The sequence below is a fragment of the Homarus americanus genome, unplaced genomic scaffold (genome assembly GCF_018991925.1).
Source record: "Homarus americanus isolate GMGI-L3 unplaced genomic scaffold, GMGI_Hamer_2.0 scaffold36970, whole genome shotgun sequence".
Taxonomy (NCBI): domain Eukaryota; kingdom Metazoa; phylum Arthropoda; class Malacostraca; order Decapoda; family Nephropidae; genus Homarus; species Homarus americanus.
This window is the reverse complement of record NW_024740094.1, coordinates 751,642-773,799: the sequence shown is the minus strand read 5'-3', so window position 1 is coordinate 773,799 and position 22,158 is coordinate 751,642. Positions and strand designations below refer to the sequence as shown.

General features: G+C 35.8%; 1 protein-coding gene across 1 annotated transcript; it reads right to left on the bottom strand.

Moving 5' to 3' along the window:
* Positions 1-1,251: 1,251 nt before the first annotated feature.
* On the bottom strand, positions 1,252-20,663 carry LOC121875107 (protein O-linked-mannose beta-1,2-N-acetylglucosaminyltransferase 1-like). Its single transcript, XM_042379467.1, has 14 exons — positions 20,602-20,663; positions 17,662-17,685; positions 16,872-17,021; positions 16,361-16,517; positions 15,551-15,786; positions 11,217-11,369; positions 10,380-10,478; positions 6,232-6,498; positions 5,861-6,034; positions 5,167-5,299; positions 4,203-4,355; positions 2,831-3,007; positions 2,541-2,675; positions 1,252-2,258 (listed from the first exon to the last, which is right to left on the bottom strand). Exons 2-14 carry the CDS (start codon positions 17,678-17,680, stop codon positions 2,162-2,164), a joined length of 1,950 nt encoding a protein of 649 aa, XP_042235401.1. The 5' UTR covers positions 17,681-17,685; positions 20,602-20,663; the 3' UTR covers positions 1,252-2,161.
* Positions 20,664-22,158: the final 1,495 nt, after the last annotated feature.

Genomic DNA, 22,158 nt, shown 5'->3' with positions numbered 1-22,158 from the left:
TTCATCTTTTATCAGTCAAGAAAAATAGAATACAATTCATGCTTTTATCTAAACAAGCTGTGACATGATGAATGCAATTTGTACTGTATTACAAATGTTGTTCATCAATGAAGAAACAGGTAATGCATCCAACCATTTGACAAGTAGCTCATTATAATGAAAAAGTCTTGAAAACTTTACAGCATTTGATGGTAACCTGAAGGGATGAAGATTACAGTAGTTTAATTTCAAGTTCTACATAATGCTCAGTTCAGGGGCCTGTACATGATAGGACAACTGGATAAGCACTGGACAGACTGAAATAAACCCACTCTAATAAAACCCAGGTACAACAGTCTTTAACCCTTCCTTACTTTGCAGGGCGACAATACTCTTTAACTTACTCTGGCCACTCCCACATCATAAGATACCTATGTGCTAAATATTTGTGCATTAATGATTTGAAGACTTGATTGTGATATTTTCTACTAATGGCTTGACAATAAATGTAGATTACTAACAGTCAGTTCTCTTAAATAAGTGTCATAAGTACAGACTAAGCTAGATTGGTCAGTGAAAGTATTCACATATTATCTGAAGCAGTAAAAATACATTGTTTAAGATACTTTCTTTACAATGACATTGTCAACTTCAGAATACTGTACAGTACAGTACTTAGCTTGGTGCAAGGCTTTCTGAAAACTGTGATCAGCTTTTTGCACACTATAAACAATTATATTCCCTGGTCCAACCCAACCACGTGCTCTGACTCCATACCAAGGCTTGGATGCATAGTGTGTTACCTACCATAACACTGCACCAATTACTGTACCAAAAGAAATGCTTACATGGTACTACAGCTATACAGTATCTATAAAGGAGGATAAAGTCCACATCACCAACTTGAGCATAATTGGTAGGTGAAATGACCTCAACTCAAAACAAGATGTCAATAATTACAGTGGGGTATGCGATAACGAACGGATCCTACTACGAATATTCCTATAACGAACGGTTTTACCTATAAAATTGATAATGCTATAACGAATGAAACTCCTACAACGAACATTATAAAATAATTTTTTTTTTTTTACTAATTTATTGTTTCTGTATTTACAAGTATTAATGATATTCTTTATTTCAAGGGTTTAGATGCATATTTATGCACTTTTTTACAATTTTTACAATTTAATATTATATTTTTCAGTGTTAAGTGGATGTATTTGGGGGCCTGGAACGGATTAATCCTATAACGAACGAATGCTATAACGAACAAGGTTCTAGAACCAATTAGATTGGTTATACCATACCCCACTGTATGAAGAAATGAAGTCAATTAATAAAAAAAAAATTTATATAAAAAAGTTCATTAATCAACATACTTTTCAAGAACCTAATTCTTCACAAATAAGTTCAGTTTTCATATATAACAAGAGTCACACACTGAATGCATATAAACTAATGACCAGTACAGTACATAATTTCCTTCTAGCTGGATTATCACTTTACACATTTGAGATGATCTGTCTAGCAATGACTAGAATGACATGGTGAAAACTCACCCTCATCATAATGAAAAACATGAAATAAATCTGTCAATCACACATTACCACACCTAATAAATAGGAATACTAACCTTGCTGGAAGAATGTGTTCCCTTAAAAATCATTTGATCCCTTTTGTGTGGAAATGCTAAACTTTATACAGGTATTGCAATCTGTTACATCAAAATAAAACTCTGCATGAACAACAGCTCTGCTTATTATCACTTACTCATTTCTTATTAAGTTGAACTCAAAAGTATCTGTAGTTCTGGTATCAGGTAAAGGCACAAGAAATGAGCCTCAATTTTCTTCTAACCCCTTCACTACAGGGACATCACTTTTGATATTTTATTTTGGGTAATGCCTGACGATTTTATTCAGCTCAGAGGGGACCCTATACATAAAGGGTTTATAGCCTAAAAATTCATAATCGGTGGGTGAAAAATATATGTCAGGTTACCAGAGCCACACATAATTTTTTGTTACATTTTTACTGATTAAAACTTTCAGACACTTGAATTTCGCCGCTAAAAGACTAATACAATATCTGAAGCGTGCCAAGTTAGAAGTTTGTGCTGTAAATTGTAATACCTGTACTGTAAGAATTATCACATTCCATCAACTTCTCTTACCAATACTTATGGTAAGCCAAGTGAAGTTCCATTGTAGTGTGGCATCAGAAAATGTTGATTCTTATTGCTAAGAAAAATTATATCATTTCCTTTCATGCTGAACCTGTGAAAAAAAAAAGTTAAGTGTTTAAGTTTTATGAAGATTGAAAACTAATGAAGACCTTTTTTTCAAAATAATTAAAGAGAAACAGTTATTTGAGAATAACCACAGAAAGGGCAGTTAGTTCTTCTATGTACATTTCACATTTTCATATATTTTCCAAATGTCAAATACGTACTACACAAATATATCAACTGAAACAATGTACAGGATTAAAATTTTACAATTAACAAAATATAAAATAAAAATACAAATTCCCAAACAAAATCAGTGCCCATCCCTCACCGCAACATGCCGCGATGCAACCCTCGTGGTGTGGAGTGTTCCTCATAGAAGAGTCCAAAACAACGACAAAGTAACTTCATGCCCCCATATCCTGTCAAGTCCAGCTCCTTGTATGGTACAACATAAACTGCTTGCCTGTGTAACATTAGTAAGAATCCTGTTAAGTTTGAAGAAACAGGTAATATATTACTGTACATCCTTTATATCCAATAAGCCAATGGCTACCCAAGTGGTCCTAACACATGTCTTTTAATATCTTTGACCATGTATATCAAAACATCAACACTCACTTGTCATCAAAGACTAATTTTAAATTACTGAAGGACTCAGTTGTAGCACACTTGACAACTGCCTCCTTGCTTAGTTTGACCATGTGAGCATGACTGGAATTCAATAGCTCCATCAAACGATTTTCATATCGTTCAGCAGTGAGAGTGTCTGCATTGCTGAGGGGTGAGGTCATCTCTCTGAAAGCAAGTTACAAAAGCAGTTAGTTCCCAGTCTGTCACCCTAATCTAATCTACCCAATACAGCCTAACATATCCAACTTAACCTAACTTATGTCAATCCAACCATAAATTAACCCAACCTTCCCTAATCCAGTCTAATTTAACCTATCCATACTTAATCTAATATAACCTAACCTAATCCAACCTTATAAAATTCAACCCAACCTAACCTAACCCAACCCAAAATAACCCATACAGTACTGTATTGTACGTACTAACGAAATGGTATAGAATGCAAGCATAAGCCGAGGAAGATATAACGGCAAAAGTACTCCATTAAAATGCATACAATGTATTACTTTCTAACTACCATCAACACCTCTTCTCTTTTATAAGCCATCCTCACTATACTGCAAGGTATCCAGAACTAAGGTCAAACCCAGGCTATTTCATCATTTATTATCATTTATTTACTCTTGCTGCTGTGACATCCCCATAAATCACTTGATGCCACACTTTCCCTCGCATATTAATTTCTTCTTGGTCTTCTCCCTTCCCTACTACCAAGCACTTCTGAATTTTTTACTCTTTTTACCACTATTTCATCTTTCATTCCCTTAAAATTACCCATACCACTGTAGCAAACAGTGATCAACTTTCTGCCTGACACTTTTCCCATCTCCTTAACTCTATATCCTATTCACCTATATACAGTACTGCTCTCAAGCACAGTACTGTACTCATACTTCACACTAGTTAAATCATCAAAACTTGCTCACAAATAAGTTATCATTTCCAATATCAAGAATTTTACTTGTTTATCTTTACAGTACAGTACATAATAGACTGAGGTGCACAGAACCAAAGTAGGAGAAGAGCCATAAATGAAAAACAGAGAAAAATGCAGTTAAAGTTTACAAACCTTCAAATTACCATAACTTTGGAACCAGTAAAGATACTGAAGTGATTCAAGTGACATATTGTAGCATTGTTAGTGCAATTTAACTGACATTAGTGAAAGGCATCATGTGTATTGTTTTTGGGCATACCAGTGCTTGTACTACTACAGTTCTGTGCTCCACATATAAAGACATACACCCAAAGTCCCATGGGATATAAATTGTAGACTTTCTTCTTGTTGACAAATTTTCGAAAATATTCACACCTTTATTATTCTCCATAGTATTCCACACACTAATTGATCTTAACTCACAGGTTGGTAGCACGAAGACGGTGGAAGAGAGAACTGATCAATGGTGTGACTGGTTCAAGGTCAGGCCCCACTGGACGACGCAGCACACGTGACACATCCGGTACGACTGTCTCTCTTTCCCAACGGCCAAGCTCTAACCAGCCCTCCCAGCCACTGCAATTATTATTGTCCACATTTTTTATTAATAAATATTATACTTTCTTGCAATGAAGCAGCACAGCCAGATATATGGTGATCTCTTTCTTCTCAACATTCAGCAACCAGTGGATTACTTCATCCCCTTGACAGGATGCTAGTCCACCCAAGGGTTGTTCCACCAGGCATCTGATACTGGACTTCTTTTACAACTGAATGTGCAAGGGTTAATGTCCAAGGAGGGAACCCAATCCTCCATTCCCTCTGGGAATTGAACCTGGACCATTAGTTTGTCAAGCAATTTCCTTTCCAGAAATCTTCAATAAATATTTATATGGTCAAGAAAATTTTGTATTAATCATCTCTTATAGTATTGAACTTTACCTTGAGAGTATCTTTGGATGAGATTTATAATGACATGGGGCACATGGTTCAGCAAGCGAGAGAGAAAGGAATATTCTTCAAAAAAATTATAAGTATGGCAACTTCTCTCTCTAGGGGACAAACCTCAGATGACTTCTACAATATCTCCAAATTTGACTCTGCCTCTAAAAACATATATCTCATCAAATCTAACACTGAACACTAACTAGATACATAGTACTGTACTGTATTTCAACAGCCACTGTAAGAAGAGAGAATGAGGAAACAAGAATGAAGTTCGATATGCAATTCTTGTATTTGAGGCAGATGTTAAAGGTGTACACTGTGTTTAGTTCAGACACAGAGCTCCTAATAAAAGGGAAAGTTACAATGGAATCAGAGAGAAATGTTATTACACTTGTACAAGACAGTCTGTGTTGAAGACATCATATTACCTCACACTTACCGTTTGTTACAACACTGTTTCATGTTTGGTTTTAGTTCCTTTATATAAGTAGCCATACGTATTGTGAATGCTTGACCAGGGAAATCCTCCACCCTGTACACAATATCAGGCCGAGATGACACATTTGGAAAACCTGGAAATAACAATGTCTTTAAATTAAAAACACCTTTAATAGCATTACATCTATACAGTACACCCAAAAAAAAAAATCCATGAAATTTCAATTTTGAAAAAAATACATAAAACATCACAAACACTATAATCCCCACTGAACAATGCTAAACTATTTTCTTATTTTTGTTTCAAAGGCTCAATGTGTCTATTCCAATCCTGTAAATAGGAATAACAGGAAAGTAACATAACATCACAGAACTGGGTAGCCCCAATACCCTTCAAGAAAATTATCTATCTTTAAAATACAAAAAATACAGTAATTCTCAGAGGTTTATGTTACAGCCAGATACTGTACTGTACATTAACAACACATGAAGCTCATTGAATTTTGACTTTCATAATTGTAAAACAACCTCTTTCCAGAAATAATTTCCTGATATTTAACAAATGGTAGAAAATTTGTCAATAATGCCATTACACTTTCTTCATAAACATCAAAAGGCTATCCATTATTTGAAGCCACTGAAGTACAAGTGGAATATGTGAGGAGCATCAATCCTTAACTAAATCATAATCTCACCATTAGGATTCCAGGCAGACACAGCTAATATGGTGGGGTCATAGAGCAGAGGCAGGACACTGGCAGTGTAAGCCATGAAGTCAGGAGCTAACAGTAAACCTTCCTCTAATACTGTCACATATGATGACCCAGGAAATAGGGCATGAGCTGTCTCAAACACCACTGCCATTATTCCTGAAATATAATTGGAAATCAAATTTAACATCTTTTTACATTTGGAATGTATATATTAAAAAAAAATAATTAGAATTTCTAAATTAATATTTTAGGATCATAAATAATATACATAAAGTACTACTGTATATATACATAAAGAGAAAGAGAGAGAATATTTCAATACAATACTGTATAAGAACTCTCTCCCTACTTACTGTGGTATTCTTTCACACTGGTGGCTTTTGCATTAAACCCAAAGAGCTGACAGAGCTGAGCCACATCCTTAATGAGTTCAGGATTATACACCACCACCACGTAGCGGGGTTGTATCCCTGGTTGACTCAGTAGAGTCTCTAATGACAGTGTTAATGAGGAGAGAGACATCCCAGCAACCACCATAATTGGAGTCATGAACATTGCACTGCCAACTAACTGTCGGTTTGTCAGCATTGCAGGTTTGAGTGGCATATTCCGCTGATCAACTGTTGGAGATGGAGAAAAAAAAAAGTTAATTACGGAATAGGTTTAAACCAGAGGAGCATACAAAGCATAAACACCGTGCATTGTAGATCTGAAAGGAAGTACTGTATTATTGTACCCCAGGAAAACTAATTATCACAGTTCTGAGTAAAGAGTAGGGAAATTTCCTTCATCAGATTTTTTTGCTAATAACTTTATACAGGATTTACAAGGTGATAGTCTGGTAACACTGACTTTAATGAAATAAAAGTTACTCATCAAACTCCTTCACTTCTTTACCCTGGGGTCTGGACAAAGAGAACTTTATCTTCTACAGGTTGCCATCACACACATGATCATACCAAAAACTCCTCATATGAGCCTCAGTGAACACAATTTATCATATAAGATTAACCTATTCCTCTCTCACACACTTCTTATTGAATTAATCCCATATTAGTTTTATCCTTTTTAAACAAAATGTTACTGTAAGGTGCATTGGGATGTCACAGAAGTTATAAGTGAATGGATCAAGAAACTGAATGGAAAATCTTGTTAGCTCTTGATATCCATCACCCTGAAGCACAACAGGGAAAAGCTTGCAAAAATATTTCTAATTCACAACAATATTCTACCATAATGCCTTCCTAGCAGTTAATTGCTTCAGGATGGAAAAATTAAATTATATAAAAAAAGAAAACCACTACAATTTCCTGTGAATGTGGAGAACAGTGCTGATAACAGAAAAGTGGAGGACATCACAACTTTGCTAAGACAGGGCAGAAACCAAAGTCCAACACATACCACATGATATTTCTCAACAATCTACTGATGATAGACATGTACAGTATATCAGTTCTACTTTCTTATACAAAACAGAAACCAGTGTCATACAAATGTAATGGTTGGTGGTTGGCAGTTAACTAATCAGGGATTCCTGGCAATAACTGTCACCAGCCTGCACACCCTTATTGTGAATGTGAAAGGAACCACGCTCAACTTTTGTCTCAAGGTTACTATTCTTGTGTATCGACATAGTTGACCTTCACTAAGAAGAGTACAGCAAACACCTGCTAAGCTCTACTAGATAGAGCTTCTTGGCTTACAGTTCTATGTGTGTGTGTGTGTTTGAAGACCGAGTCAAATCTTGAGCTCTGGCATCTGGCCACCACCCAATGTAGGTTTTATTTCATGAACATTTTTGTTACATGTTTATATATATACCGGGTATATATGTGGACTATAAAGTTAACTTTGTTTCTAGAATGTCAGGACATGAAAATTTCTGTGCTGGAGTCTACATAAACACCAACAAACACCTGTCCTCAACTACTGAATATAGTATACAGTATTGGTACTATTGTATCACACATTACAAACAATAAAGACAGACACATCTGCCCACAACAATATCTAACATTTACAGAAGAAAAAATAATTCAATCTCCGAATAACCAATGAAAAAAGTGAGCACTTACCACTAGTCTATAGTTAAGCACAGCAGATCAACCTGATGAGTTATCAACACTCGTGGTGATGTTGGCACTCTGACCATCCAAGATCATCAAGTTTATCATGTTCCTTAAAACCTATACAAAAGGCTATCAAGCTGACCAATCAACTAATCTTGAAAAACATGGTAACATCTGAGATGAAGCAGTTCAGCTGTGTGTGACGATGATGTTGGCCAATCGGGTTTGCTCAAGCTCTCTTTCATCTTCTGTAATTTTTGCAAACCAAGCTCTGCCTCTTCACCTATAGTCCATACTAGGAAGTACAGAGTACTGCACTGAACTATGTACATATGAGCATACAGTAATTCCAGGCACAAATAGCAATTCCAAATTAACCCTAAGTACAGCTCTCCTCCTTGAAAAACTTAAGATCCAAAAACAACCAACAAGAGATCAATCCTACAACACATTCTTATACTATACCTAAAAAACACTTTCATCAATCTCCACAATATCAAGTTTATTACCAAATATAAGAGCCTTGAACCACACTCATGTTGGTCTCATCTACCTTGTGCACTCCAGCTAAAATCCACAAATCTTTGTTCATCTTTCTTTCCCTTAACATCACTATAACAACATCCTTCACAGGTGCAATATACAGTACAAGTGAGACACAGTACAAGGGACTTAAAGAAAGCTCATGTAAGGCACAAACCACAGCAACCTCTCCACACTATCCACAACAAATGACACTGTTCAGAAAAGCAAGAGCGGACATTCACTGCAGCGCTATACCGATGTAAACATGGGTTCATTTTAAATAGTATATATCTTTGTTTCTGCCATGTAATAGACTCTAGGAAAGACTTGACAATCCTAACTTATTATCAAAAGGCATAAAAGTATATACTCAACTGTAAAAAGCTCCAACTTATTGTTGATGTGTTCCACTTCTAATGATACATGAAAATAAAAGATGGACACTTACATTTAAGTTCTAGATTCAGAAAATCACACAAGTTCTAAGAAGAATTAATAAAAATAAAAAGTACAGACAACAAAGATGAATATTTCTATGTGTTAACATACATTAGGAGGGGAAGGCTTGTGTTATTTTCAATTATACCCTGGCATTGCTGTGTAAGAATCCATATATGCAAGGCACTCATGGCCTAGTTTATTGCACCAAAACAATATCCAGTGTTAACATATTTCTAAAAAACTGTACAGTAAACCCTCGATAACTCAGAATTTCATACAAAATTATCTGGGAAAATCTCGGCATATCTGGCCACCTGTGCCATACTACCATGCCTCTGTGTCACCTACCATGCCTCTGTGTCACCTACCATATCTCTGTGTCACCTATGCATCTGTGTCACCTACCATGCCTCTGTGTCACCTAACATGCCTCTGTGTCACCTACCATATCTCTGTGTCACCTACTATGCATCTGTGTCACCTTCTATGATGCTTCATTCTCTGCTTGCAGTGCTGGTAAGTGTTACTTTTTTACATTTAGTAATTACATGTGCACACATATGGGTAGATAATTTTTCCTTGTTGTATTTTTGTAAGAGGGTGAAGGGGGGGGGGGGAAAGTGCCTCGATAAGAAGGAATTTGGGATAACTCAGCAAGGCCAGAGCCCCATATGTGCTGAGTTATTAAGGGGTTACTGTACATAAACATGGGGTTGAAAAAAAATGATCAAGCTTGAAACATTGAATGATTAATTACAAACTATATATTGTATGGTACAGTTATTACCATACTAAACAGCATGTGAAAATCTCTCTAGGTACAAAAAGCATCAAAAAAAAACATTAATGGTTTACAAATCACAAACAACTTAAACACTATACTATACAGGCAAGGTCAAAAGTAATCATCCACTCCATCACAAACTCATGTGCCTGGCCAGGTCCTTTCTGCACATCAAGTCACGTGGGGTGGAGAGGGGGAATGGTTGACTCAGAGGAGGGCCATTTGTCAGCGGGTGGGGATGGGAGGGTGGTATGCAATGTAAATTAATCACAGGGGACAGATGAAGAAAGCAGGGAAATTCATGAAAGAAGGAAGGGAAGGTTGGATATACGAATATATATTTTTTTCATTACTGTATATTATCCTCTCACCCTTAACTCTCTAAATAATGTTAACCCAGCATACAACCATAACTATTATGCCAGAAGAACTTTAATCCTACGCATCCCACCAACTTCAACCTGAACCTAAAAAATCGTTGGTGTCCAGAAGCTGAAATGTCCAAGAAGACTATGTATCAGCCAACAAACTTCAAGCAGAGAACATTTTAAAATTATTCAATACTTTTATCTGATTATTTTAACATTTTACTCAGTGTTTTACCCTTAACTTTCTGTTTCAAATATGGTAATTCTCTAATTCTATCTTGCCAAACTGATGGGAAAATAAAAACTATGCTCACCTGAACAGAAGTCAGAGATGTAGGAGTGCTGTTCACAGAATTTTGTCCGAGCATTATTCTGCATCACCTTTGGGTCCGGCATGATGATGCGTCCTTTCACTGGAGACAGATTTTTTTATGAGTAAAGAGGACATTACCAAATGAAACATCTCCTTCAATGACCATGTTGAAAGTTAAGAAGATACAACATGAACTCTCAATACAGTACAGTACTGTACATTTGTTCTCCAGGAAAAAATAACTGTACTGTAAGTATCAGTTTACAGCAACTGTACTTTTTATACACTACCTTGATACATAAAAAAACATAATGGTGTAAGAAAAACTGTTGTTGAAGATGATCTACTCTGCTTTTTTTTTCTTTTTTCCTTTTTTTTTTGGGGGGGGGACCAGCAAGACACCCCAAAATTCTAGATGTACTGAATCTTATTAATTGACCACCCTAATTTGGCTTGAAAAATATATATTGTACAGTATTTTTAAAATCCTTTATAGAATTTCTTGCTCAGCATTTCCTAGTACTGTATAATATGTACATTTTGGCTTGCATAGAACTGTATACTGAGATAAATTAGTACTATGTACTTAGAAGAGGTAATATTTCAGTAACTGATACTGTATACTAATGAAAAAAATAGGCACCACAGAGGCACATGGGTGAGCTGGGCTGGGTTTTCTTTTCTGGATGAATCTGTCACTTTTTTTTTTTTGAGGGAGAGATTATCAGATGTTTTCTTGACCAGTGTCTGCATGCCTTATTCAACTCAGGCAACACAGTACAGTACTGTATATTTTGAAATATCAATCACATACTTGCTTAAGTAAAATATTACTTACATTGATGAGGCACGCAGAGGTGTTCATCAATCGGAGACCACAAACCACCTTTGGAAGCCTTCAGAATCTCATAAGGTGAAAAGCCTTTCATCCCTCGCTGTGAGATCATGTACCACTGACCTCGGAACTGTAAGTTTTGAACCTGGCTACTGCCTGTTGATGAGAGACAATCTACTTTGTTTAATCCTGTCCCTTCACATACACAAGAGATCTATTCAACTTGTACAGTACAATCCTTCAACCTAAACAGCCTATAACAAAGTTAATGCCAAATATTAATCTGAGAAGGAAGGGAAATGCACAGCTCTATCTAAATACTGTACTGCATTTGCTCTGAAATCTAAAGATTTCTATATTGAAAAAGTTAAGTCAGGTAACTCTGCCCATTAATGAAAAAATAAACTGTCTCCATTTCAACAGCCATTTATGACCTCTTATATTACAATGAATTACACAAATTTCTTTTCTTTACACATTAGCTAATCCTTGTCCTATTTTACAAAAGCTATAATGTGATTACTGTACACTGTATGAAACTAAGTAACAGGTAATAAATATCTTCTGACTTTTCCTCTCCACTTGGCAGTACAGGACAGAGGGTCACAGGAGACGACCAGAGTTAAAGGTGAACAAACAATGAAATCTTCAAACTTGCTTCAAACCTCATGTCACCTTTACCCACAGTCCAAGTACAACCAAGAGTCTTCCCTAAATATTTAATCTACACAGCACTACCACACTGTCACATAGATGATATAAATCAACACAGAACATTATACAGTACTGTACAGGTACTTGTACATTAAATTAAACTTTCTTACAACAAATTATGTCCTGTTTTATATAAATATACAGTATATATATATATATATATATATATATATATATATATATATATATATATATATATATATATATATATATATATATATATATATATATATATATATATATATATATATATATCAAAATTAAATTCAGCACAACACAAAAAGGTACAGTAAACTACCCGGTAATGAAATAAAATTAGATAAAAATAGAAAAGAAAAATAATTAGATATATTACATATATAAAAAATACAGGGCTAAAGATTATAGTGTATGAAGTAACATTATAAAACAATCTGTGAATAACAAAAAATTACACAAGTGTCAGAGTGCCATGTTGGAGTGCACCTTGAATGTGACAGGACATAAAAAACATTAAAGACAGACAGGCAGAGAGCTTTTCTCTTGGCAACCTCTGATGGGTGACTATGGCCCAGAAATGACCAAGATTTTCACAGGAATCAAACTTTTATACCTATGTAACAGTACAACTGACCTTTTGGATTTATTAAGTTATCTCCCGGTATTCACTGATAAAATCATAAATAATAACTTAACATTGATGTGCAGCTAAACTAACTTCTCTTATCATTTCTTTCACCCGAGACATTACATCACTCCCTAACAATAAGATGACAACAAATATGGATGTGAATTATTAGTGACCTACAAACCATAATATCTAGTTTGTATATGTTTATTATTGTCTACTACAGTGCAACAGGTAAATACAAATAACCTTTAACCCTTTGAGTATGGTACAATTATTTAATCCCTTTAGTGTTATGATATACTGTAATCAGGAAAGGAATTAATCTCAAGGGATTAAAAAATATCTTACTGGACTACTTCAATGTACTCACGAACTAAGCCAACAACTCGGTAGACACACCGAGTTTTACTGAATTACCTGTACAGTACAAACAAAAGACATGGTTCAACACTTTTCACTGTGGGTAAGAATGTGATCAACACTAATGATCATGCAAGTACAAAAACCTATCTTGTAAATACAAAAGTGTTCTGATACAAGTTACACCTTTTAGGCATTGTCTATATACCTACCTGTAAATGCTGAACTGTACAACTGCATTGTCTTTAAACTTGTTTAATCAATGTACTTATACAAGTATCCCTCAATATACGAATGGATTCGGTTCCAGAAACATTCGTTAGGTGATTTTTTATATCTCGAATAACACAACAAATGGGAAAATAGGGTTAGGTTACTCAATGACAAAAATACCCCAAAATCATCCCCCCCCCAAAAAAAAATAATCCATTCACAAACAAGAAATAAACAACCTAACTAATGACACATACTACCTGTACATAGTTACTGTACCTAACACATTAAAAACATTAATAAAAAACTATATAGATAAAAATATGCAGCTAAAACTATTAAGGAAAAGCTAAATCAAAGTTTACCACAGCCGCCAGCAGCTCCATTTCCATACACGCTGGCTGCTTCATGCATGGCCACCCTCAAGTGTCGCTATAGCAACGCAGCCCAGTCGCTTCTGCCGACCCTTTGCAACAATCCCCCTCCCAAGGACATGTTTATTCCCTTTATTTTTTAACCTTATAATAGTTTTTTCTTTTTTCCACATTATGTATGAAGGATTATGTATGCATGTAAATGAGTACAGTAAGATCTTGTATTTTGCGAGTAATAAAGACTGGAAAAATTGTGCCAAATGCAAATACATAAACTAATGGGAAAAATAACAATATAGACTGGCCACTCTACATCAACCTCTGATTTTCCCCATTTATAACCTCCAAATGATACAAATTCTGCCTTTATTGACTTAATTGTGCTTTCCGGAAACTAGTTTTTAGGCCTTCCTCGAGTAATTTAATCACACGCTGCTTATCCTGCATTGAGTACTTGGCAAACTTAACTCCCTTATGATAGTCCCGCTTCTCCTTTTCCTTATTTGGCTGCTTAGGTGGGTCTGTCCCACCCCCACCAGCACCAGTAGGACCCCCAGTAGAGGTAGAGGCCATTATCTTGACTCAACAGGTAGTAGCACCACCCAAAAAAAAGCACACAATAATAGCCTGGGCGGTCGCTAGGATGGTGTGGGCTACAACACAATAGTCGCGTTCTTGTAAACCTCTTTTATGTTCACCACCAGCAATTTGATCACCAGAACGCTTCTTGGAAACATTCTTCTTACCTTGTCTTTCCGTATTCATCGCTAACACAACAAAATTGGAGAAAATAGCAAAAATTATGGAGTAATTGACAAACCGCACGATTCAACTGATCACGTGATGTAAACAGAGACAGATGGTGTAAATCATTATTAGTCCTCACTGCGAAACATTCTTTTAATGTATTCTTTTCATACAGTATTTATGGGTAACAGATAAATTTGCACAAAAAATAAAAAATAAAAATTACAGAGTACCTCTCAAAAAACACTTCACAAACAAAGGACACAAATCAATTGAACATGTAATGTCGAATGTGAAGTGTAAACATTGCATAACCCTGCACCACACTTAAAACGTTGAGGATAGAATCAAAACATTGAGGATGGAATTGCGCTATAGCCAACATTCGTATGCAAAAGTTCGCGCTTTATAAACAGCGTTCCCCTATTCATCGATCGCATTGCAACCAATTCGCGTTGACAAAACACGCATTGTAGCAGAAATGACTGTAACTGGTATGAGGGCTGTGATGTCATTCTAGACGGTGGCCAGCATTTAACTGGCTGGATCTCGCGAAATTCACGATATTTTACACAAAATATAAGGCTTGGTAAACATTAGGCAGTGTTCGCGAAATTCAAAAACGCGAAATGAAATCGCGCGAAATATGAGATCTTGCTGTACAGTAAATATAAGTGAAAAAAGTTAAGTTTAGCTACCCAAAACGAGTTGATTAATAATCATATTATAAATCCCCCAGCTAATCCTTCTAACTCTCGTCGGTGCACGAAGAAATGTTATTTCCTTTATGTTTTGACCATATTATTTTTTTTTTTTGCACATTCCATACGTAGGAGTGTTTGTGAATATAACTGAATGAATAAAAATATGAAAACAATTGTGTTTATACTGTACAGTACGGTATACCCATAATTACGTGCTGAAAAATAACCATAACTTAATTCCTACCTCAGCCTGGTACAGAGAGCACTAGGGGATGAAGCCGCCCCAGCTGACTCCCGAGGGCATGCGATTAGAAGTTTTGCCGGGACCCAAGTTCATATAAGTGGGGAAACTTTTGTAACAAGATAAAGAGGTGGTAATTTAGGAAATTCTTATAAACAAACTTTCCTATCTTGAAGGTTTGTATAGCGAAGGATACCAGATACAGTACTTGTGCAATAATTTTACTGAATTAATATAGTTTCCATATATCTACAGTATCTATCTATCTATCGATTAACCTATCTAACCATTTATCTATCAATCTACAATCTATCTATTGACCTATGGACTATCTATATATCTATCCATTTTTCTATTTATTCATATTAACGTACCTAAATCAGCAAGTAAATTCTTAGCCATGACTCCTAAGTTTCTTGAGGCTTCATCAAACGTCATAGCAATGAGTATGTCTCCCTGCCGCACTTCACGCATCAGGAACAGCTCCATCTCACTGGAGTCCATTGCGTAGGTATCAAAGCGACGTGCATTTACTGGCTTCATCCGATATGAGTCAACAACCACCAAGTTCATCCCTCGTCCACCATTATTGATATCTTTTTGGATAACACTGTCGGAAATTACAAACATAAATTTTTAGCTAACAATATCATCTATAATATCTTAGCATATCTTATTTAAGATTAATACATAAATTGGTAATTAATGGAAGACTTGATCATGATAGCCTTTGACCTTATAGGGGTCATACCAAAGGGGCCCTCAACATACAGGATGCTTAATAGGTGTAATACTTGGTCTCTTGTCACCCCATTATATCAGCCAAGGTTGCACTCCCCTCCCCATCCCACCTATCACCCCCATAGGAGATCAGAAGGTCTTTTAGAACTATATCTGTCTGATCAGGACACTTTACACTAATGCACCACAATTGTTTTCCAGGTCAATTAATCAATTTTGAAATTCAGTTACCAGCTAAGCCAGAAGCATAAGGAGTGAGACAGAATACTGTATACAAATCACCTGGCTATGAACTCAACAAGAAAACAAAACATCAGGATAATTCCCTCTTATTAGTTAACGCTAAAGGACGTAAAATAGAATAATTCTTAAATAAACATCATAATGGAACGGTCTAATACGTGAAACACAAAATAAAAAAAAATAAAATATAAAAAACTCACTATTTTCCTGATACACATATCTTTGGCATATCATCTTTACTCTTGCCGCTGTACACGTGAACGGGAAAGTGGTCGTGCGGACAGACATAATTCACGCCACAGTTTGGTAGGATCTCTCCAATCTGCATGTACTGAGACACTATCCTCTCTCCATGGTCTGAAAAAAAAAGAGTTCACATTTAAAAATCACTCAATCATAATCATGTTCTTCTCATGGCATACAAAGAAAATAGAAGGAAGTACATTAGTTAACAGGGTGGCATATATCTGTACATAGACTGAGAAGTTAGTATAATTTTGGTTAGATTACACTAACTTGTTTAGGTTAGGTGAGGCTAGCTTTGGGTATAATATTACCATAGGGGTATTTAATCATCTGATAAAATAAACTGGAGTGGAGTGTTTAATATTTTGGTAATCCCAACTTCCTCTCTTAATAATGATACAATAAAAATAATCATTAAAAATCAATAAATAAAACAGAAGCACAAGACACATACATCTAACTCACCTTGAAATGGGAAAGGCACTGTTGTATTTTCCTGGTAGAATTCAACTGTGTGTACTGGGAGAGATCCAAAGAAGAATTCATAAATGCCATACAATCCAAATCCAATGAAGACGGTGATCCCGATGGAGCCAACATTACGGCAAGCTGATACTGTAACACATACACTTAAGTTATGGTAACCGCATTCACTGTATCTTTGTTTTTTGTTTTATGTAATTTTAAGTGTTCTCAGTTAACTACCTGGATGTTTGTGCTGTCATATCATCCAACACATTTTATTAAATGCTAAAAATATCTCACTAAATGGTGCATAAATTTGGCATGTACTGTATTAAAAAATTAGGGAATTATGCTTAATCCCATTTTAGAACCGAGCCTCGGTAAAACAGCTCTCAACTACGCCCATCAGAGGCATAGTCCATAAAAAGGAGAATGAGAAAAGCCACTGATGCCCAATGACTGGGAGTGAACACCTTGATTATCACACAGCCTGTCAACTCATACTGAAGACACCTAAGAGAAAAATGCTTTAACTCCCAACCATGTCTCCAAGGAGGAAAGTTGAGAAGAAAATGAGGCTAACCTTGAAAAAAAAGTTCGACATGATCATGCAAGTACCTGTACGTACAAAACCTATCTTGCAAATGTAAAAATTATTCAAACTTCTGGTGAATCACAAATACTGTACTGTACTGTACAGTACTCTCTATCTTTATTTGAGTCAACAGCCTAGATGTTTTAACATCAATTTACAAAAAATCCTCCAATTACCAGTACAGATACAACTTACCAAGTGAGAATCTCTTCATGACAGCTGTGAAAACAGATTGTAGATTGTACATTAGAAATTAAGGTGCACATATTTATATTTTTAAAATATTAAAGACGTATAAGGGGTACAGTACAGTAGATTACTTTGAAAAACTGTAAGCAGCTGATCAATTTCTCGACACATTTTGTACAAAATACTATACTTTTCGTATAAATAAAATTATAACATGTGGGACAAGAGTACATAACTTTGTCTCTGTCAAGGCTATAATTTTTTAAATGCCACAAAATAATGTTTTTTGTATGTTATAAGAATTCTCAAGCCAGGCTTACTGTAAGTCGTTTTTATAGCAGTGGTCAAGTGGATGCTAAGCTTGCCTCCTTTCATTAGGGTCACTGGTTCACACCCAGGGCACAACCAGTTCACCCAGTGGTGAAAGGGAACCAGTACCTAACCTTACAGTTGGGAAAGTGAAGGAAGCAATGCAGCCTCTTTGTGTGCTGAAAGTTTAGTAGTGTCCAGAGCCTCTTATGGACCATCAGACTTACTGGAGCCACTTCACTTTCACAACACCTTGAAGTAATGCTGTACTGTACAAGGAAATATTACAAATAAAACAAATTATGGATTAATACATGGCTCCATCAAAAACCTTTGCCATTCATGGTTTTTAATAGCTATTTTATTGAGTTTATCCAGTTTGGCAACAAGGGTCAGCACCAGCAACCCAACCATTTTATTTTGTTCCTTAAAGATCTGACCTCTATGAAAGCTGAAAATTGTCCATAGCTTTAACCTTCCTGGAAAAAAATCAAGCAAACAAAGATTGTCCTCAAAGTACTGTACTGTACAGGATAACTACCGGTATGTAAAAATTGTTGCTCATGAAGGATATCCTGCCCAGCAACCAGCCTCTAACAACAAAACACTAGTTGATCACATAATAATCAATTGATACATTTTAAAACATCATGTTATAACTATCGATATATTATACAGCAGCGGATATTTTGCCATGACCGGCTAAGTTCCTACTAACGCTGTTTTTCCGTGAGTGCGTTCTGATTGGCTAATCATCCCTTACTGGCAAACAACGTGAGAACTATATATGACCGTCACTCTGGAGGCATTTGGCATATATTTCGCTGGGAGTTCATCATTGTGTAGCTATAAACATATCTAACCAGAAGGAGATGTTTGATTTTTTTTTCCACAGATGTTATCATTATAAATGAGGTGACATTTACTAGAACCTGACCTAACCAACCAAAGAAACCTACCTAACCTTACCTAACTTCCTAGCTGGGGAGTGGACCCTCAGTCATATTCACCAGAAAGTACTTAGCTAATTAGAGTGCACTCACAGTACAATAGCTTAAGTAGGAACTTAGCCTGTCACGGCAAAATATCCACACCGATATTATAAAGAATGATTATCAACTTTTCTCACATCAATTGAACCTAACCAACCTCTTGACAGTACAATTCATCAGATTGTTTCTGCTGGAGGCCTTGTTTCACTCATTATTACATTATGCCTGTATTGGTTATGCAATACAGTAATTCACTTGATGGCCACAGCTGCAAAAAACTGAGTCCATGGGCTGCAAATCAGAGTGCACCAGTTAGGTTAGGTAAGGTTTTTAAAGTTTTGTTTGGTGTTATTTTTCGTGTTTTATCCCACATTTTCCCTCTACTTCAAAGTTCTATTACACAACCTGGGGTCCGACTAATTACCCAAATGTACCCAAATGTAGCCAAATATAGCCGGAATGAAGTCAAATAATGGTCCTAGATGAATAAATCGGACTGCCAATCACTTCTCGACTAGTATTTGGTGTCAGAAAGTCACAAAAAATTGGAAAACTTACTTTAATCTGAGTTAATAGATCGCGTGCATGTACCGACGGAGCGCGGAATTACCCAAATGTAGTCGCAATGAAGTCAAATAATGGTCCTAGATGAATAAATCGGACTGCCAATCACTTCTCGACTAGTATTTGGTGTCACGAAGTAAAAAAAAATTGGTAAACTTAATTCAATCTGAGTTAATAGATCAAGTGCATGTACCTAACCTAACCTAACCTAACCTAACCTAACCTAACCTAATCTAATCTAATCTAATCTAACCTAACACAACACAACTCAGATTAAATTAAGCTTACCATTTTTTTTTTACTTTATGACACCAAATAATAATCGAGAAGTGATTCACAGCCCGAATTACGCTTGTACGACCATCATTTGACTTCATTGCGGCTACATTTGGGTAATTCCTCGCTCCGTCGGTACATGCACGCGATCTATTACTAAGATTAAAGTAAGTTTTACAATTTTTTGTGACTTTGTGACACCACATACTAGTCGAGAAATGATTGGCAGTCCGATTTATTCATGTAGGACCATTATTTGACTTCATTCCGGCTATATTTTGCTACATTTGGGTACATTTGGGTAATTAGTCGGACCGCACAAACAAACCTGATGTGGGCCGCTGGTGCACTCTCATTTGCAGCCCATGGACTGTTTTCACAGCTGCGGCCATGAAGTGAAGCATTGCCCTCTTTACTGACTAAGTTACACAAAATGTATCTAATTAGGTCATTAGAAAAGCTAAACTAAACTCGGCCGCCACAAAACGGAGGCTGCCCATTGTACAACCTCGCCCACGTACTGAGGTCGTGTTGATCTTATTATGAATTACTGTGCTTCAACAAATAAAGTCTTTAGCACGTACTCTAATGAAGATCAAACTAATCATTAATCATTAAATAGTTACATCTATTACTATACACTTTACGTCCTCCGTACTACTGACTGGCCGCTCCTTTCAAGCTGTTGACATCATGAAGTGAAGTATAAATACTATTTAACTCTAAATGGATAAAATATTTAGACAGTAATGAATGTAAATCTCTCAGTAAAGTTCTAAAACCACAAACATATAATGTGTTTTACCGTTGTCAAAGGTTAGCTGACTTTGTGTTGTTGTTGGTTGCCATAGACTGCCTGGAACTCTGGTTTTCCTATCCAACACAAAACTTGGGTATGTCGCGTTTTATTGAAACAGACTTATAATATAAATGACACAATAAAACCATAAATTATAAAAAATGCTTTTAAATTTATGTGAATATATTGTGTAGCTTTCTACAGGTCTATTAAACTTAACTCTGAAAGTTATATCGAGTGAAACAATAATCTTGGAAGAATCTAGTATTTAAGATTGTTTTAATAAATTTAAATAATACATATCTAAGTTATCATTAAACCACTGACATTAAAGAATTAAAATAAAATCTGCTTAACTTAGTAATAAGATTGAAATAAATATATCCACTCAGTTTTCTACCAAATCTTCAAGTTACATCATAGTTCAAACTGTGCCTACATTCCCCTTTTCTCATAGGCTTGACAACAATGTGAGCAATGTTAAACACAAACATGAAATTCCACATCTATTTTCGATATTATTTCTATGTTTATAGATAGCTATTATCTGTGTTGTGTTCCTATATATTTTTTCATACAAATTAATTGAAAGTAAATATTTATCCTCATGCGTGTTATTTCTGCGACCTGCTGTAAATTTGTCGTTCACTGTGTGCCTGCAGGCTAAACCTAGGATTCCACATATGCGTTTGCAGTATGCGTTTGCGTTAAATTGCCCTGAAAAACGGACACCCTGTTTCCATTTGCATGCAAGGTGTCTTTCTGTTAGCGGGAAAAGAACAGGAAAGTTGGCTCCTAGTTCATCAAAACTACGAGCCTTATATGAACAGGATGATTTGCTATTACATTCTGGGATTTTATAAGATCATGTGTAAATCAAAGGAAAAACGGACAAGGAAACATAGATGGTTGGTTCATAGATTGCTGCTGAATCGGGCCAAATACGGAGCCTACAATACTCTGGTGATAAGAAATAAAAATATTTGGTTATTAACTTATTATTGGATTCATTTATTTCCAGACTGACTACGAAATGCATTGTCTGATGTATAGGAGAACCTTGTGAACGTGAGAAGTCTGAAAACCTATAATTCCACAACTGTCACTGTGACTAGGCTGTACTGGGTGACCCATTATTCATCGTTATAATCTCTCAATTTCACAGCTGCCTTTACGCTCATATTATCACACTTACTAAATTATCTAATGTGTGTGGAGAACCTCATACAGGAGGGAGATCGGAACATCCATAATGCAAGGGAAGGAACACAACCCTCAGTAGTCTTACGCTACAGGGATTGATTGAAAGGTACCGCAAACGCATAACGCTAACGCAACCGTGCCAATGGAAACAACTGTGTACATTTCAATATGATCTATTTTGGGGCTCTAACGTTACCGCTACCACGTGAATGGAAGAATCCTAGCTTAATTCGTTATCGTTTTCTCATTTGAAAATTTCTTCCGAGCGTACCCGAAAATTGATGTTGTGGCTGTACCTATTCAGAAATGTTTAAATAAAATTGTCTAATGACATGTTAAGTTAAACATCACATTTTACTT